Consider the following 20,837-nt stretch of genomic DNA (forward strand, 5'->3'; position numbering starts at 1 on the left):
CAAACATCTAAATTATAAACCTAATTTATTATTTTAAAATAAAAAGACATACCTTCAAAATAAAAAAAATTTAAAAATAAATAGATGCGATTAATTGTGCTTAAGCACGCTTAATTAAACACCTTAATTATGCTTAATTTGGTTAAACTACCGTTTGACCGCTTTTTTCCGCTTTCTCCGAAGCGAGACGTTTTTGCCGAGCTTCAAGCTTAAGCGCGCTTAAGCGAGACTTAAGCGGGCTTTTTAGAACACTGCTATTGAAAGCAATATCTCTCGTATTTTAATGTCAAGTAGATCATATGAATTACTCATATTTTAATATAAATTGACATCATATGTTGAGGATCGGAAAAACAATCAAAGATACAACACCAAAAAAATTCCTTAATTCCATATAATAGAAGAGTTCGAGTCACAAACTCTAAATAACACCGAGCGTGTGGTCTGACCGAGTTCCCCTATAAAGCCGCAAGACTCAAAAGAAAAAGGAGCGAAGAAGAATTTTACTTAGCGTGTATGACTTTTCATTTTTGATCGAGCCATTCATCCCACGGCGCTTCATCTTTATTGTGACCTGTAACTGATTAAATTAAAAGCACAAGTGTATCATTTACTAATCTGAGTTCTTTGCTTTATCTTCTGGTCTCTTCTCAAAATTCTCAAAATTCAAAACCTCTCTAAATAGCCGGCTAGAATTCTTGTTTCATGTCATCAATCGCAGTTTCTTTGTGATTTTATTATTGATATTGACAATATAGATGCTTTATTTGCGAGATTGTTTTTGAGCTGCTTTTGTGGAAAGATTAGGTTTCTTACGTAGCGAGGCGCTGGCAATTCCAGATCTTCTTCAGGTGCACCCAGAATCAATTCTTTTCCCCTTTCCGGAAATGGGTTGATTTGAAGGTTTGTTGTAACATGGAGGGTCTGATTAAAGATTCAATCTTTTGATTTATTGGGTGCGATATTCAATCCAAATGGTCATTTTCGTCAGCTCGATTTCGGATGACCAGCATATGGGCATGGCTAAATATGTGAACTCGAGCGACCCTTGTTTGAAAATGAGGCAAATTAATCAATTTTACAAGAACAGGAAGAATCCCAACTCCCCAAATCATGTTGCCTGTGAGCAATCACGCTCTGCTCTGATTGATGTCGTGATCTTGATTGCTGTGATTGGCGCTTTTGGGGTTTTACTCTATCCGTGTGCCAATATTTTAGTGCACAAAACCATCGAATTCGGTGAAGAAATCTTGGAAGTTCTGAGTGAGGAAATTGTCGGTGCTCCTATGTTGTTTGGATGCTTAGGCCTTAGCATGTTGTTTTCAGCGTTCGCACTTGTGGCAATCACAGTGTTTATGGATAGAAAGTGCGGAAAATCGGGATGTAGAGGGCTTCGCAACGCGGCTGAATTCGACATTCAGTTAGAGACAGGAGAGTATGTAAAGAAGGCAAACTATCCAGCCAAAAATGCAATAAAGAAGGGTTTGTTTGAATTGCCTCGTGATCATCATAGGGAATTGGAGGCCGAGCTCAAGAAAATGGCGCCAGCTAACGGGAGGGCGGTTCTGGTTTTCCGAGCTAGGTGTGGTTGTTCTGTTGGCAGAATGGAAGTTCCGGGGCCAAAAAAAACTGGAAAGGATAAGAAGTAGTGTTTATATTGAACTTTACCCTTTCTTTTCTTGAGGGAACGAATTGGATATTGAGTATGCATAATTACATTTACAGATATACTTTAAGGTCTTTGGAATAAATCATCTCAATAAAATACAGAAGGGTTAATTCAAGAACGTGGAATTCATTTTTGTCTGATTTATTATCTAACTGTTCATGGAGTTTTTATTCTTCTTGTGGTCCTCTGCTTTATTGCTGGATAATTTTTAAAATTCAAAAGATGATTCATCTTCTTTTACTTTCTATAAATCACTGTATTCTCCTGTATCGAATTTTATACTCTAACCCTATGCAGACTTTTATCTGTTCAATGCAAGATTGTTATGGTAAGAGAAGTTGTTGCTTCATCCATGATGAACTTGAAGTGTTGGATTCTCATTCATTTATATCCTTATCCCAAATATCAAATGCTAGACCACCACATGTGATTTAGGGACAACCATTTTCTTTGCCATCGAGTTACTGTTGTTACTTGAATCCGTAAAACGGGAAGTGATAACATTAGACTGGGATACTTGTTGAATGCTTAGTTTTTGCAGCTCACAACTCATCTCAATGCTTCAACCTTTTCGGAAACTATAACGATCATGGTCACGATCATGGTCACTTCCATGTTGTCAAACGGGAAGGATTGATTGTGGATGAATATTTTGTTAATCTTGAAGGATTGGATGAGTAGGGCATGTTTCTCTTTAAGTTCTTATGTCGTGGTATAGCGTCTCCTCTGTTCAATCATGAATTTGAGCCTAAAAGTTGTGCAATACCTCTTGATCGGTATGCTAATCTGAAGCTTTGGTGGTAGATATTGATAATTTATCACTGCTTGTTGGTAGATGTTGCTTAGTCGTTGATGACTCAATACTTATGGTTTTTAGGAAGCTCTCGGTTTGATCAATCCCAGAAAACCAAGAAATCCTGTTTGACTGCAGCTTATATTTTGTTCTTCCGTTCGTTCATGCTTTAAAAACTGTTGGAACTGATAATCGAAACCCAAATTTCCGATCCCGGCTCCTCCCGCAATCGGTGTCACGAGTCGATCAAGTTGAACCAGTACCTTCAACCAGTCAAAACTTGTGCATAAATTCACCGCGTATGCTCAGTATATGTAATTGACTTCAAGTATTTACTTTTGAAATTCACAACTCATTGAACTACATATAACAAATTTGTTTCATGAAAAATGTACTATCAAGCGGAGCATTTTTATATATTTAATTTTATTATACTTTAAGTTTTGGTATTCAATATAATGATGCAAAGACCTTTTTTTATATTATATAAATTAATTTCTCGTTCTCCATATTTTAAATCTAAATCGAGTTAAAAAATTACTTAACAAAAGGCTACTTATCCTTCGAGTAGGTATCTTGTGAGACAGTCTCATGAAACTTTATCTGTGAAACGGATCAACCTTACCGATATTCACAATAAAAAGTAATAGTCTTAATATAAAAAGTAATACTTTTTCATGTATGACAAATAAGAAATCTGTCTCACAAAATGCGACTCGTAAAACCGTTTCACACAAGTTTTTGTCATATTCTCTAAAAAATCGCTAGTAAAAAGAAGTCTGAAACAAAAATAGGCGATTTTGGAAGTATTCTGGAAAATGTTATCGTTTATATAAAAAACAATTAGTTGTCCATGATGTGATATATAAAGAAAATATTTTAAAATATTTATATTTGTTGTGAAAAAGTAAAAATTTACGGTAAAAAAGTAAAAATCTCAAACTCTCAAAATTATAACACTACACACTTTATAATATTTTTCTCTCAACTCAATTGTGATTTTCTTCACAAATGAGAGATCTATTTATAGAAAATTTTTACAAATAATCCAAAAATAAAATACATCATTACCTACATCATCACACACTAATTTTCAATATTCAACACCTAATTTTACCTAATTTTCAACATTCAACATTCACATTTTCAACACAAATATTTAACACATTTTTAAATAATTTTTCAACACTCCCCCTTGTGATGATGATCATAATGATTGTATACATTACGTGTTTTTATACTGCCTCGTTAAAAACCTTACTAGGAAAAACCCATTGGGATAAAAACCATAGTAAGGGAAAAAGAGTGCAGTCACGTAAACTCCCCCTCATGTTGACACGAACAATTCTTCACAAATTTCGTAGATTGCGCATCCCAATATTATATATGTGCTTTCTGAATATTGTCGTAGGAAGTGCCTTTGTGAAGAGATCTGATGAGTTTTCACTTGATTGAATGTGACGAACATCAATACATTTATTCTTCTCAAGCTCCTTGGTGAATGCGAAGAACTTAGGAGGAATATGTTTAGTTCTGTCGCTTTTTATGTATCCTTCTTTCATTTGAGCAACACATGCAGCATTATCTTCATATAGTATCACAGGCTTCTCGTCGAATGATAATCCGCATGAGATTTGGATATGTTGAGTCATTGATTTTAACCACACACATTCACGGCTTGCTTCATGTAGTGCAATAATCTCGGCATGATTTGATGAAGTTGTTACAAGTGTTTGTTTCTGTGAACGCCAAGAAATTGCAGTGCCTCCACGAGTAAATACATATCCAGTTTGAGAACGTGCTTTGTGTGGATCAGATAAGTATCCAGCATCGGCATAACCAATTATACTTGGATTAGCATCTTTTGAATACAAAAGTCCCAAGTCTGTCGTTCCTCGTAGATAACGGAATATATGTTTAATTCCGTTCCAATGTCTCTTTGTTGGATATGTGCTAAATCTTGCCAATAAATTTACGGCAAAAGATATATCAGGCCTTGTACAATTTGTAAGATACATAAGGGCACCGATAGCACTTAGATATGGTACTTCTGGACCAAGAATATCTTCATCATCTTCACATGGACGGAATGGATCCTTTTCTATGTTTAATGATCTAACAACCATTGGAGTACTTAAAGGATTTGATTTGTCCATATTAAAACGTTTAAGGATCTTTTCTGTATAATTTGTCTGGTGAACAAATATTCCACATTCTTTTTGTTCAATTTGTAAACCCAGACAATACTTGGTTTTTCCAAGATCCTTCATTTCAAATTCTTCTTTCAAGTATGACACAACTTCTTGAATTTCCTTATTTGTTCCAATGATGTTTAAATCATCAACATATACAGCAATAATTACGCATCCGGATGTTGTTTTCTTAATGAAAACACAAGGGCATATTGAATTATTTACATATCCCTTTTTCATCAAGTGATCACTTAGCCTATTATACCACATTCTGCCGGATTGCTTCAACCCATATAATGATCTTAGTAATTTCACAGAATAACATTCTCTGGGTTTTGAACTTTGTGCTTCAGGCATCTTAAATCCTTCAGGGATTTTCATATATATATTACTATCAAGTGATCCATATAAGTAGGCTGTAACAACATCCATAAGACGCATTTCTAAATTTTCAGATACTGCCAAGCTAATCAAATACCGAAACGTAATTGCATCCATCACAGGAGAATACGTTTCTTCATAATCAATTCCAGGCCTTTGAGAAAAACCTTGTGCAACAAGTCGAGCTTTATATCTTACTATTTCATTTTTCTCATTTCGCTTTCGAATAAAAACCCATTTGTATCCAACAGGTTTTACACCTTCAGGTGTAAGGACTANCAATTTTAAAAAATATAAATTATATATTTTTCTCAAATTTCATTTTCAAATCATCCAAAAATGGTTATCAATCATTATCATTATCATAATCAAATTATAATAACGATTTGGAAAAATATTTATCAATCATTATCAGTATATTTTCACTAATTAATTTAGATGTGTTTTGTCATAATTTAATTAATGAATTTAAATAAATAATAAAAAATCAATAACAAATTTATTCTAGCAAAATTTTGGCATATATAAATAATTTGTCTACACATTAATCTACATAATGTCTAAAAGAGTTTGAATGAAATAAATAAAAATATATCTAAATAATATTAGTAAGTTAATTTTATTATTCTACAAAATAAAATTTAAATTGAACACTGCAAATACATAAAATATGCTAATAATACAACTTAAATAAAGAAATAAATAAATAAAATAATATATATTATATAAAAATTTAAATAAAACTTAATAAAATATTAACTAATTCAAAATTTTCTATTTAGTATTACAACTCGACACTTAATTAATTTTGATTTTGATGAGACCCTTTCCAAGTATTACAAACACTTCACACGTTTCAACGTGTACATACAAATGATGAAAGAGCGTGTAAACAATAATGACACAGATGATCTTCTGAATCAAACAGAACTTTAGAGTGTGTGCTAATGTTTTGTAGACTTTCAATGTGATAAGTTAGAAGTTGTGAGTGATTTCGCGATTTCACAAAAAGATAAGTGTTTGATAACAGATCATGAATCCTTTTTATAAACCATCTTCAACATTTGAACGAGATCAACTCTGTTTTCTTTACGAGTACCTGAATCAAATAACAGACTTGTTAATTTTTTTTATATCCAAAATGGTAATGATCAATTAATGATACGTACGGTCCATTTAATGGATTTAAAAAAAAAGTGTATTATTGCACAGAACGACTATAATAAATAAAGACAACTTCTGATAGATAATACAAACAAAACGGAGCACTAGTGTAGTCTGACATATTATCGTAAAATACTAACTTTCTGACTACAGTTTCTGGTTTTGTATTACTTCACTCTCAATTTGGTCTAATAATATTTATTCTTAAGGTGTGTTTTGATTCTCCTAAAACAATTCAATACAAAAAACTATGGTTCTGATTTTCCTTTAGATGAATATTGTTTATGCTTTTGCTTTTCATTAAGCAGCTCAATACCAAAACTATGATTCTGATTTTCCTTAAGAGCTTTTCTTAAGCAACACATCCTCACAATTAAAAATATCGTTATCATTTAGTATTTAATTTAAATTATGCGTATTTATAATAATATAGAAAAAAATAAAATTTTGTAAAGAATTAATTAATTAGGTAAAATAAATCAGTAATATTATCAATATTGTTAAACATTTTAAAGTTAGAACAACTAATTAAAATAACAACCACGACGAGTTCATAATAGTATTTTCAATATGAAAGATAAACAAAATTTTGGTGGCAAACAAAATAATGGCATAACTAATTTAGTTTAAAATCAAGATTTATTACTTCATATGTCTGTTTTTTTTAGAAGATTGTTTATTTCAGTTAAATTTGTCACTTTATAAAAGCGGTTAAACGGAGTTTGTAAATAAAATTCAATGTTTTATATTCAATTTTTTATCTTATTAAAATAAAATTATAAATTTTTTTATAGGAAAATTTAAACGATTTTTTTCCTAGACTAAAACATTCCAAAAAAGTTTATATAAAAAAAACAAATCGAATCAAAATAAAATCGATTATTTTAGTTTGAATATGAATTTAAACTTAAATTGTAAATTTGAGTAGTGTATTAAACTGCTTCACCATTAATGCGGCCTTTTATCCTTTTAAGGATATTATGCTCCTTTACCTTGGCTTTAGTCCGGGTAACCCAATTTTTTTTTTAAAAAATTGTATATGTAAATTTTGTATAATTTTGAAATAATATGATATGAGCCCGGATAGATCAATTTAAAATATTAAATTTATAGATTAAAATTTTAATCCGAGCAGAGCCATATTTCTGGCTCCGCCGCTGAATATTATTATGTTCAATTTGCTTTAATCGGCTTGGTTGTACTTCTATGACTATCGAGTGCCTTTTTGCAGCAAAATATGATGTTGCCATATCAACTGCATGTCCTGGGTTAGATTATATTGTCGTTGAGACAGCTGCTGCAGCACAAGCATGCGTGGAGTTGCTTCGTAGCAAAAACCTTGGTGTTGCAACTTTTATGATTTTGTTACATCAATCGTTCCATTTTTTATGATTTTCGTACATCAATCATTCACTTAAGAAGTTTGAAGTTCCTAAATCCTAATTGATTTGCCACACAAATTAATCTGCTGTTGCATTAACAGATTTTAATGAAGCAAATATGATTATTAGCTGCTGATTGGTTATGCTAGCTGTTTCCTCTGGAGTAACACAAGGAGTACAAGTTTTTCATTGATGCTATAAAGCCTATAATATAAAAATTTCTGTGACAATTACATTGCTGGAGCTTTCACTTGTAGTGTTGCAGTGTTTTTTGGAACTGTTATTTCCTCTGTGGGATATGCAGGTTCTGCTCTTTGGCGGTTTGTGCAGGACTTCTTGCGTTCTAACAAATTTGATGCTGATTGTTTGCAGGAGAAACAAGTTGAACATATGCAGAGGGAGTTCCTCGCCTATTTGATTTGATCAAGTTTCAGGATGAGAGGATGAAACTTGCTTTCTATGCAGCACTAAGGAACACAGTTCTGGCTATGGATATTGATCAGGTATAGCCATCACATCGAATGAAGATATTTTATTTTGGAGGTATAGATTTTAAATAAAGAACTGTTAGAAGTGTCTACTACAAATGAGGATTACACCAATCTGATGATGTAAATTTTACTTGTTGATATTGTTCATGTTGCTGTTTCTTGATTGTAAATATATGCTGCAAGAGCTATGTCTAAACCCAAGAAACCCAATTCTGAAAGAACATTTCCTATACTGCGAAATAGTTGGAAACTTTGACACTGTTCTTACAAATTTTTTTCCGAATGATTATTTTCTTAAAGAACATCATGAAATTATATTAAACTGTATTATATCTTATTAAGTACCCATGTAACATCGTAAGAGTTACTTTGCATTCAAACTGTTTTTGTAGCAATTTTGTTATCCTGCCACTGTAGGCAACTCGCATTGCTTATGATGGAAAGAAGGAATTCTGGCGGGTCGTGACGCTTGATGGTGCTCTTTTTGAAAAATCCGGTACTATGACTGGTGGGGGAAGCATGCCACGTGGAGGTAAAATGGGTTCGTCTATTCGAGTTGCCAGTGTCTCAGGGGAAGCGGTGGCAAATGCTGAAAAGGACCTTTCCGCTTTTGTTGAAAATCTAAGTAATCTACGTATCCAAATTGCTGGTTCAGTAAAGAGTTATCAGGCCTCCGAGAAAACAATTGCACACCTGGAAATGGAATTAGCAAAAAGTCAAAAGGAGGTGCTCTAGTGTTTTTATTATCTTCTCGTCATCATTCCTATGCCTATTGTATGCTGAATCTGACTGTTTGTTTCTAACAGGTGGGCAGTCTGAAATTGCAACTTGATGATTTAGAAAAACAAATGAATTCCCTCAACGTGGCTTCAGTCCCAATCAAGGATGAGATGGATAGGCTAGAGGAGCTGGGTAACATGATCTGTGCTGAAGAGAAAGAAATCAATAGGCTTATGCTTGGTTCAAAAGAGCTGAAGGAGAAGGTTTGTCACTTGGGCATATTTAATGTGACCAGTCAGTATTGACTGCAAATTAGTCTCTTTAAACCCCGACAAGGTCGAACAAATTCGCACTGTACTGATTCTACTTTCTCCATCCTTAATAATTTTTCTTTGGGAAATCAATTGGACAATGTCTTTCTTTCAACATTTTTTTTTTGTTTGGGAACCGAAAAATGGCTTTGCTTTGCTAGTTTGCTGAAATTGCAGATTGTAGTTCACAATTTGTGCCATTGCTATTAGAAATATCCCAACAAATACCTTTTATGCTCACATCAACTTCCATACCAATTATTGTTCTGAAATCTGTAACAGGTTGTCACTTTCGTAGGCTTTGGAGCTTCAGAATAAAATAGAAAATGCTGGCGGAGAAAAATTGAAAAACCAGAAGTCCGCAGTTAGAAAAATTCAATCTGTAAGTATAGAATGGCTGGTGATCAATAAAGTCGTATATCTAGTAAAGTCCATCAAATTTTCTTCACTGGGCATTTTTAATTGGCACACCCTATGTTTGCTTGAACAGGATATTGACAAAAGTAGCACCGAAATCAACCGTCGCAAAGTTCAAGTCGAGACAGGCCAGAAAATGATGAAGAAACTGACAAAGGGAATTGATCACAGCATTACAGCAGTAACGATGTTTGATCTTTCCAACCCTCTTTTCCTGCTTTTGTTGCATGTTTCCTACCTGTTAGATGGGTGCACTGTTTATTCTTTTTACTGTTCTTTTGCAGGATTCAGAAGGATATGATGGAGCCCGAAAAGGTTCAAGCAACATTGAATGACGTTACTCTTGGTGAGAAATGTGACCTCAAGAGGGCAATTGAGATGGTGGCTCTTATTGAAGCTCAACTTAACGACATGAATCCTAATCTTGACTCGATCTCAGAGTAGGCATTGGCTCTGGTTATTTTATAAGCTAAATAAGTAATTAAGGATGTATCTCTGTTCAATAACATCTAGTCAATAACATATTCATCAGGTACAGAAAAAAAAATATCCTCGTACAATCAGCGTGTTGAAGAACTAAATCTAGTTACTCAACAGCGTGATGATATAAAGAAGCAATATGATGATTGGAGGAAGAGGAGGTAAATATTTGATTTAGCCAATATATTTTCTTGACTATTTCAGACTTCAATTGTCGCCTACTGAAAATCTCATGTATCCTCTATTTTTTCCAGGTTAGACGAGTTTATGGCTGGTTTCAACACAATATCATTGAAACTGAAAGTGATGTATCAGGTTTAACAGACAACCTGAATATTAGTTTATTCCTCTTGCTCTAGCTTTGTGTAATATATGCTCATGGATTTTCTAATCCATTTCTTGCATTATATGAGTGACTTGAGATTTTTCGGAACTTTTGATTGATTACTTCATCATTATGATATTTGTGGTTGCTATATTTTACTCATAACCATGGTATTTGTTGAACTATTTCTTCTATGCGTGTTCTGTTCAATCAAAGTGTCTGTAGTATGGACAGATTGTAAAGACATCAAGCTTGTATTCAAACGTCTGCTTGTTTCTTCAGTGCCTTCATGTTATAGTACTTTCACATTTTCGGTAGAACCATAGACGTATAGTGTCCACTGAATGGCGCTGATTTCTTACCTTATTAATAGTAGCTATCCACATTCCTGCTACAGATGATTACTCTTGGAGGTGATGCAGAACTTGAGTTAGTTGACTCCTTGGATCCTTTTTCTGAAGGTGTTGTATTCAGTGTCAGACCTCCCAAAAAGAGCTGGAAAAATATAACCAACTTATCTGGTGTTGAAAGTTTTCTTGGTTTTTTGAGAACCATTTTAATATCAATCACTTTACACTATTCAATTATCACGGTGAAAGTTTTCTTCTGTCCATTAAAATATTTGTAGAGCATTGGTTTCCTGCTGAGCTCAGTTGAACCAATTTGTTGTTGCAGATCATAAGGTGCGAGTTATGGGAACTACTTCGTACACGGTGGTTTTTCTTTACTTTTTTCCGCTACAAATAACTATAAAATTTGATGGTCTTAGGAAGAAATTGTTAAAAGTGTGTGTATGAAATAATAAATTATAAACTTGACAATTGTTAACAGAATAAATAGACAAAATAAATAAGTAAAGCTATAGTCGAGCAAAAGGCAGGCTGGACTAGATTGAATTGAAGCTAGCGAGCTATCTGAAACACATTGTCGCGCGGGTAGTAGAATCAGAGAGCAGGCTGTTCGGTATGGATTGTTGGACCTGAAATAATAAAACCAACAAAATCGAACCAAACTGAGGTATGTAGCATATCACGTTGTTCTTAAAATATATTTTCCCTCCTCTAAAAGAAACATTCAATCAAAGCAGCTCGTCATTTAAGATGAAAGTATTCATTCTGATTTTTTTATAAAAAAAAAATTTGAAATTTACAAATTCTTAATTATATATATTTTTGTTTAGTATGTCCGAGCTCAAACAAGGTTCGAGCAAGATTATAGGAGTCTATGTTTCGATGAGAAAGTTTGGTTAGTGTTGAGAGATCAACCAAAATGGAAAATATATGGTTCTTCAAAAAATTCACAGGAGTTTCAACGAATAATATCTAGAAATTGAAGAATATTGATGGTAAATCATCTACATCTTCTTTTTCCACATCCTCTCATACACGCACCATCGGTGAAAGAGACGAAGTGCATGATTGGACAAAACAATTAGACCAATGGGTAGGAAGGCTTGATTGCTTCAGGAAATGAAAGGAGAAACATAATACCATGAAAAGAAATATACGAAGACTGCTCTAGCATAAAAGTATTTTGCAAAATTTTAGGAAAATATGGAAAGGAAGTTGGAAACGAGGTCGAGGGAGTAAGAAACAAAGGAGACGGAGAAAGAAAATCTGATCATGAAGAAAAATAATAACAATCCAAACACAAATGAAGTTCAACGTGAATATTATACAAAGATGCAAGAAAAAATTCTTTGTAACCAATTCATAATTTATTTAGTTCATAGTTTGTTACATTTAATTATTTGTAATTTCTTTAATCACGTGTAAGTTTTTTAATTTTGAGTTTTTTATTATGTGTAAATTTTAATCATTAATTAGAATTTAATTATGTGTAATTGTATTTTTCAATTATTTATTTTTTAAAAATCAAATTATTAAATTGTATTGAAAAAAATCATATTTCAGCATCATCTCACCACTATATAAACATAAAATGAAGTTATCATATTGACATCAGCATAAGATGATATGACCAATTTTATCTCACGAACTTCATCACACCGTTGAACATGTTTTGAACTTTCCCTTACGAAAATATTTGTTTTACAAAACCAAGAGGTATTGATACCCCTGTAAAGGCCTGGGCCCAATTGGAAAGCCCAGAATAGAGGTCAGCTTCCCGGGCACTTCACTTCTTCCCGGACACTTCTCTTCTTCCCGGGCAGTTATCGTAGCCCGGGCTCTTATACAAGCACCCGGGTAACCGACCACCCGAGCCACCTCGAGAATTGAACCACACTCGAGTATGATTGATACAGGCCGTCTAATCTGTCAGAACCACTTGTGCTTGGAGTGTCCTAGAAGTCATCAGAAGCTATGGTATGGGCAGCTGACTTGCCATACTTAATAGGTGGCGCGGGAAGCAAGATACCTACTCATTTTCTACTATAAATAGCAGGTATTAATGTCATTTACAGATTCTGAAATATTTGAATTCTCAAGCATTTACATATTTTCTCTCAAATATTGCTTGTGTTCATCTAAAAAGCCTGCTGACTTAAGCATCGGAGTGGCTACGCCGGACACTCCTCCGGCGCCCATTCACGAGTTCCTTTCTTGTTTGCAGGTGATTGTTACATCCATTCTTTCACTCAAATTCCCCAAACATTATAAATTATTGATTTGACTCGTTGGAGATCCTTACTCGGCTAATCTATTTCAACGAGCTCACATCATTGGCGCCGTCTGTGGGAAGATTGAGTTCAAGACGTTGATATGGCTCGTACCAGAAGAACTAACCAAGATAATTCTCGGGCCCAGGGAGATGGAGGGCAAACTTTGAGACAAGTTGAAGTTAATAATACTGGGCCAAATCTCATCAGCATGACCCCGGAAGGGTTGAAGAAGATTGTATCAGATGCCGTAAAGCAAGCTATGGCCATGAAAGAAGTTTCTCAGCATGTTACTCCACCCGGGAACAGACAGGAGCGAGAGCAGGAGCAAGAGCAAGAAGTGAGGAGGGAAGAGGAGGTAGGAGGAGAGGATGAGGAATCCAGTGCTGGATCCAAATCGCCTACTGTGGCTGAGGAGTTGTTGGAACTAAGACTGAAAATGAAGGCTCTGGAAGGGCAGTTGGAGAGTCGTAGTATTTCTCGAGCTATTGCTAAGGGTTGCCCATTTGCTGATATCATCGTCCGGGAACCTCTTCCCGGAAACTTCAAATCCGCCAAAGTAAAAGATTACGATGGCAATGCGGATCCTGAGGAGCACCTAGCAAGGTTTGAAAACATGGCCATGTTACACTGTTATACAGATCGAATCAAGTGTAAGGTGTTCCTCACCACTTTGGTAGACTCAGCTCAAAGGTGGTTTGAGGGACTAGCCCCTCAGAGTATTAATTCATTTAAAGACTTCCAGAAAGTGTTCTTACACCACTTCAGTAGTAGCAAAAAATACAAGAAGACTGCTTTTAGCCTTTTCGAAGTTAAGTAGAGCCCGGATGAAAGTTTGAGGGCTTACATCAAAAAATTTAATAGAGTGGCTTTGGATGTACCTACCTGCGTCACGGAAACCAAAACTACGGCATTCACCCAAGGCTTGAGGGAGGGTGAATTTTTCAAGTCGCTGACCAAAAAAGCGCCCGGGGATTTTGAATACTTATTATAATCCGGGCAGAAAAATACATCAACATGGAGGAAGCCCAGAAGCAGAAGAGGGAAGCCGTAAGGAAAGAAAGAGGAGACCGGGTAGCTAGGCCTGAGGAGAAAGGACAGAAAAGGAATAATCCAGGACACTTCTCTCACCACGTGCCTCTTAAGATTGCCCGGGACAGAGAGATCCAGGAGTGCAGTAGGTATCTGACCCCATACCATCAATTATCCCGGCCTGAGAAAAAAGGATTTTGTACTCTCCATAAGGTGTGTTATCACAACACCGAGGATTGCAAAACATTGAAGGGAAACTATTCCTTCCCTTCCGCCCCGGAGCAAAGTCAAGCCAATAAGAGGCCGAGATTGCCATGGACATCTCCACAGCCAGGGTCCAGCGCTCAGGGATGAGGTATGAGGAATGTACCGAGAGGAGAGCCCGGGAGGAGAAGAGAGCCCGAGCTTGAGACAAAAAAGAATTCACCCCCTGCTACGGGGTTGATAAAAATGATATCAGGAGGCTCTACTGATGGAGACTCCAACCGGACGAGGAAGTCGAGGAGTAGGAGGGAGTGTATGGAGGTAGAGGGAATGAGGAGGCGCGAGACGGTCATCAGTTTTGGCCCAGAGGATTTGAAGGGGGTGAATCTACCCCACAATGATGCCCTGGTTATCCAAGCCCGGGTGGCAAATTATGACATTCTGAGAGTCTTTGTTGACTCGGGCAGTTCTGTAAATGTAATTTTTAAAGATTCATTTGTGCAGATGGACTTGCAGGGTTATCATTTGGAAGCCTTGGAAACTGCCCTATTTGGCTTTGCTGGCCATGTGGTTTACCCGGAAGGGGAGATTGTCTTACCACTAACCCTGGGCTCCTAGGATCTCAAGAAAATGGTGATGACTTCTTTCACTGTGGTGGATTCCTCATCATCTTATAACATCATACTAGGGAGGCCGGCCATGAATGAGCTGAGTGCTGTGGCATCTACTTACCACCAAAAGATAAAGTTTCCTGTGGGAGCCCGGGTAGGAGAAGTCCGGGGAGATCAGCCTTCTTCCTGGAAATGCTATGTGGAAGCGGTCCGGGCGGACCAGAGCAAATCCGAGAGGGAAGGGAAGAGAGCTAGAATGGATGAAGTAGGAGGAAGAGCGGTGGAGAAAGGAGAGGTGCATTTTGTCGCAGAAGAGGAGCAGGAAATGGTAGAAGTCGGACCAGGCCAGCAAATCCGAGTGGCTCGGGACCTCGGTGCACCCACCCGGGTTAGTTTGATTAACTGTTTAAAAGCTAATATTCATGTATTTGCCTGGTCCCAACAGGAGTTGACGGGGATCTCTCCCCTGATATCGGAGCACCAACTGAATATTCTCCCGGGATCTCACCCGATAAAGCAAAAAAAGAGATACTTTGGTCCTGAAAAGGACAGAATTATTGATGAGCAAGTAAGAGAGCTTCTGAAAGCCGGTCACGTTCGAGAAATTCAATTCCCTACATGGCTCTCGAATGTGGTATTAGTACCTAAATCTACCTGGAAGTGGCGCATGTGTGTAGACTTCCGCGATCTCAATAAGGCTTGTCCCAAGGAACATTATCCTCTGCCCCGTATTGATCAATTGGTGGATTCCACCTCGGGCTTCGAATTGCTGAGTTTCATGGACGCATACCAGAGGTATCATCAAATCCCCCTGGACAAGAGTGATCAGGATAAAGCCAGCTTCATCACCTCGGGAGGTACATTTTGTTATATTGTAATGCCTTTCGGGTTAAAGAATGCTGGGGCTACTTACCAGCGTCTGATGAACAAAGTCTTCGAGAAGCAACTGGGACGAAACGTGGAAGTCTATGTGGATAATATCTTGGGCAAGACCCGGGAGGTTGCCAGCTTTATTGTTGATCTAGAAGAAACCTTTGCCACTCTCGTACATTACGGAATCAAGCTTAACCCAGCCAAGTGCATTTTTGGCGTAAGGAGTGGCAAATTCTTGGAATTCATAGTGACAGATCGGGGGATTGAGGTGAATCAGGAGAAAGTCAAATCCGTGCTGTGCATGCCGTCTCCTCGATCTGTCAAAGAGGTACAGAAGCTGACCGGGAGGATTGCTTCCCTCTCTCGATTTATTTCCCGATCAGCACACAGGAGTTATCCTTTCTTTCAAGTCTTGAGGAAGGCTCAGCAATTTGGATGGGATGATAAATGTGAACAGGCTTTCCAGGATTTGAAGATTCATCTTGCTGAACTCCCGATGTTGGTAAAGCCTGAGCCCGGGGAAAAATTGTTTGTTTATCTCTCTACTACAGAGTATGCTGTCAGTTCAGTATTGATAAAAGAAGAAGGTTCTGACCAAAAGCCTGTGTATTATGTCAGTCATGCTCTGAGAGGCCCCGAGCTCCGGTACAGCGAAGTAGAAAAAATTGCCCTGGCCTTGGTTGTGATCGCCCGGAAGCTGCGACCATACTTCTTGTCTCATCAAATCATAGTACTCACTAATAGCCCTTTGGGGAGAATTATGATTTACTCAGAGGTGGCCGGGCGGATGATTAAGTGGGCGGTGAAGTTAGGAGAGTATGATATTGAGTACAAATCCCGGGTGGCCATCAAAGCACAAGCTTTGTCAGATTTTTTATCCGAGATGGCCCAGCCCGATGAAGAAAAAGTATGGAGAGTGTTCGTGGATGGAGAATCTAGCCTTGCGGGGTGTGGAGTAGGTGTTGTGATAGTATCCCCCACAAGAGAGAGGATTAAATTAGCAGTAAGGATTGATTCCCGGGTAACTAATAACGAGGCTGAGTATGAAGCTGTCCTCGCTGGTATCCGAGCAGCACAGGAGATCGGAGTTTCCGGGTTATTCTCTATTCCGATTCGCAACTGATCACTCAACAGATAAAGGGTGTTTATGAGGCCAAGGATGACATGATGCTAAAATACTTATAGCTCATAAAAACCCAGGCAAAGACCTTTGTGGATTGGGGTATTGAACAAATACCCCGGGAGGAGAATGGAGAGGCGGATGCTCTGACAAAAATGGCTGCTTCTTTATCTGAGGTCAGCACCCGGGAAGTGTTACATGTTTCTCGTTTAATCATCTCTACAGATGAAGAGGCATTACCAGCACCAGAGGACCCCTGGATGACATCCTTGATCAAATTCATTACAGCAGGAGAACTACCGGAAGACAAAATCCAGGCTCAGAAAATCAAGAGACAAGCTCCCAGGTTTGTTCTCTTGAATAATGTCTTGTACAGAAGATCATTCCAGGGACCTTTATTAAAATGCTTATATGAGGGAGAAGTAGATTATGTCCTCCGGGAAATTCATGAAGGGTGTTGTGCTGAGCATCTCCGAGGAACAACTTTGACCCGGAAGACGATGCTTGCCGGGTTCTGTTGGCCAACTCTTAGCCAAGATTCTGCTCGAGTGGTCCAGGCTTGTGAGGGATGTCAACATCATTCAAACTTTCAGCACAGCCCGGCCACTCTTATGAAGCCTAACTGGGCATCTTGCCCTTTTGATCAATGGGGAATAGATATTGTGGGCCCTTTCCCGACTGCCCGGGCTCAAAAGAAATTCTTACTGGTGGCTGTGGACTACTTTTTCAAATGGGTAGAAGCCGAACCATTGGCCAGGATCACTGAACAAGAAATGTTAAAGTTTTTGTGGAAAAATATAGTATGCCGATTTGGAATACCAAGAAGGCTGATTTCAGATAATGGACGACAATTCCAGGGAAGGGAGATTACATCTTGGTGCCGGGAAATAAAAATCACTCAGTCTTTTACTTCCGTTGCCTACCCTCAAGCTAATAGTCAAACAAAAGTTGTCAATAGAATTATTGTACAAGCATTGAAAACCAGGTTACAAGGCAAAGGAAAAGACTGGGTGGAAGAATTACCCAGTGTTCTCTGGGCATACAGAACTACTCCTCGAGCACCTACTCAAGAAACTCCTTTCAACTTGGTATACGGTGTCGAAGCAGTCTTACCAGTTGAGATCAGACAAACTTCTTTCCGGGTAGAATCTTACCCGGACAGTAATGATCAAAGTCGGGCCATGGAATTGGATTTGGTGGAGGAAAGAAGAGATCGAGCACTGATTCGAATGGAAGCATACCGAAGTCGGGTCATGAAATCATATAACAAGAAGGTCCGAATCCGAGACTTCCAAGTGGGGAATCTAGTCATGAAAAAAGTCAACCCTGCTGGGGATGTTGGAAAATTGGAAGCTCGGTGGGAAGGACCTTATAAAATTACTCGAAGGGTCAGCTCGGGATCTTTTTATTTAGAAGATACGCAAGGACGCTCTCTCAAAAGGCCTTGGAATATATTTAATTTAAAGCAGTACTATGCCTAACATATGTAATTGATTGGTTGAAGATATAATGAAAGATCTGTTTTTCTCAGAGAGAAGTGTGATATTATTTGTTGTATCTTAAACTCGAGAAGAACCAGTCTAAAAGCCCAGGGCACTACACCCTGGCTCGGGGAACCACACCTCGACCATTCCCAAATCTCGGGACATGCTCCCCGGCCCAAGGCTCCGTACCTTGGTTCTTAAAAAGCCCAGAGCACTACACCCTGGCTCGGGGAACCGCACATCGACCATTCTCAAGTCCCGAGACATGCTCCCCGGCCCAAGGCTCCGTACCTTGGTAATTAAAAAGCCCAGGGCACTACACCCTGGCTCGGAGAACCACACCTCGACCATTCCCAAGTCCCGAGACATGCTCTCCGGCCCAAGGCTCCGTACCTTGGTTATTAAAAAGCCCAGGGCACTACACCCTGGCTCGGGGAACCACACCTCGACCATTCCCAAGTCCCGAGACATGCTCCCCGGCCCAAGGCTCCGTACCTTGGTTATTAAAAAGCCCAGAGCACTACACCCTGGCTCGGGGAACCGCACATCGACCATTCTCAAGTCCCGGGACATGCTCCCCGGCCCAAGGCTCCGTACCTTGGTTCTTAAATAGCCCAGGGCACTACACCCTGGCTCGGGGAACCACACCTCGACCATTCCCAAGTCCCGAGACATGCTCCCCAGCCCAAAACTCCGTACCTTGGTTCTTAAAAAGCCCAGGGCACTACACCCTGACTCGGGGAACCGCACCTCGACCATTCCCAAATCCTGGGACATGCTCCCCGGCTCAAGGCTCCGTACCTTGGTTCTTAAAAAGCCCAGGGCACTACACCTTGGCTCGGGGAACCACACCTCGACCATTCCCAAGTCCCGGGAATGCTCCCCGGCTCAGAAGTTACACACCCTGATAAAACAAGTTTGGATTTAAAGGATCTGCACGCCGGGTACTTATTGAAAGAATCTTCACTCAGGAATATATTTCATTAACTTGATCCTTTGTTAAAAATCCCGTATATTATTGGGGAATAATGGAGGAAAAGAAAAAGAAAGTTTTCATTAATAAAAACCCGGAGGCTGAAGATTACAGAGAAAAAAGAAAAAGAGATTACAATCCTAGTCTATATTAACATGATCAGGCTCTGGCTGTTCTTCTTGAGCTTCCTCTTTTAATTTCTCACCCTCCTTTGGAAGTGACAAAATAGCCCGGCCAAAGTCCGGGAAATCTCCCTTATCCTCAGGAAAAAGTCCGGCTTCTTCAAATTTCTCTCGGCACTTTTGAAAACCAGTCTTGAAAAAAGGATAGGCCCGGTCTTCAACGGCTTTCTTAAACTCGGGAGATTGAAGGAAGGAGGCCTGCCATTTCTCTTTATTATAATCAGCCAGGGCCAGGGAGGTTTCAGCTTTCTCTGCCCGCAACTGCTGTACCTCTACCTGCTCAGAAAGAGAATGGTTCCTCGACTCTAAGACAGATAGGGTGCCTCTCAGGTTTTCCTCCCGGATAGCACCTTTATTGAGGTCATCTTTAGCTTTGTCCAGGGCAGAGCGCAAGCCGGCCACTTCCTCCTCGTAAGTGGCTCGAGCCCGGGACAATTCTTCTTGAAATTTTGCTTGAGTATCTTGGTATTGCCGGGCTCGATTGCTGGAAATGGTGGCAGTAGCAGCAACCTCCTCGAAAGCCGAGATCATCAGTTGAGCAGCCTGTTCAAAAGTATGTCAGCAAAGGATAGAAAATAATAAAGCAAGAAAAACGAGTAGAAAGGCTTACCGCCAAAAGTTTATTTGAGCCCTCGAAAATTTTGTCAGCAGGCCCGGAAGTCTTCAAACAAGCATCCTCGAGAGGAGTACAGAGCTGTTTTAAGATCTTGAAACCTGCTGACGAGGACCCCTCCTCAAAAATATTAATCAGAGAGGGTTGCTCGGTGAGGAGGGGTTGTTCAGAATTAAGAGACGCTTGGACGGGCTCTTCGGTGTGTTGTTGGCGGGGGGAGTATGCGACTGGTTGGCCAAGGAGAGTGCTGACCTCCCTCCTGGTTATGCTTGACCAGGATCAACTCTGGGCTTGTGACAGCCTTGCGTTTCCTCTGGTGGAGGGGGACTTGATCTTCAGGATCCTCCCGGGAGTCAGTCACTTCGCCCCCTTGTTCGCTATTTACCCGGGCTAATTCATTTGCTCGGGCCGCCGCCTCCACGGCTGCTTGTTTTTTTCTTTCAGCAGCAGCCTTCCGGGCTGCTAGTTTTTTCTCCTTGGCAATTCTATCCTCTTCCCACTTCTTGAGGAAAGCCTCTTGCATCTTGGAGGAATCTGCACAAAGAGAAAGAATTAGTAAAGATTACAGAGTATAGATAAATGATAAATTAAGGAGACATGAATAAAGAAAGTTACCGGGTTGAGGGTCCGAGCCAGTCACCTCATCAATTACCCGATTTATTGGGTCTTCAGCCCGGACGCTCAACCCATAGGTAACCAAGTGCTCCTGGGAAATGAGGGAGGAGGAAGATAATTTTTGTCCTTCCACCAAGTCTTGGCTGCGGATGTAGAATTCCTCGAATTTATAAGCTCGGGGAAGG

General features: G+C 38.8%; 1 protein-coding gene and 1 pseudogene across 2 annotated transcripts; both read left to right on the plus strand.

Annotated features, from left to right (window-relative positions):
- Positions 1-470: 470 nt before the first annotated feature.
- LOC140986951 (uncharacterized) lies at positions 471-1,809 on the plus strand. Of its 2 annotated transcripts, XM_073455372.1 has the most exons (2): positions 471-903; positions 992-1,809. In XM_073455372.1, exon 2 carries the CDS (start codon positions 1,014-1,016, stop codon positions 1,647-1,649), a length of 636 nt encoding a protein of 211 aa, XP_073311473.1. In that variant the 5' UTR covers positions 471-903; positions 992-1,013; the 3' UTR covers positions 1,650-1,809. The 2 variants fall into 2 exon arrangements, with proteins under 2 accessions (XP_073311473.1, XP_073311472.1); XM_073455371.1 differs by having other exon boundaries at positions 473-1,809.
- Positions 1,810-7,405: 5,596 nt separating this feature from the next.
- On the plus strand, positions 7,406-11,961 carry LOC140985932 (structural maintenance of chromosomes protein 4-like; annotated as a pseudogene).
- Positions 11,962-20,837: the final 8,876 nt, after the last annotated feature.

Source organism: Primulina huaijiensis, chromosome 10 (genome assembly GCF_012295235.1).
Source record: "Primulina huaijiensis isolate GDHJ02 chromosome 10, ASM1229523v2, whole genome shotgun sequence".
In the NCBI taxonomy this organism is placed as follows: Eukaryota; Viridiplantae; Streptophyta; class Magnoliopsida; order Lamiales; family Gesneriaceae; genus Primulina; species Primulina huaijiensis.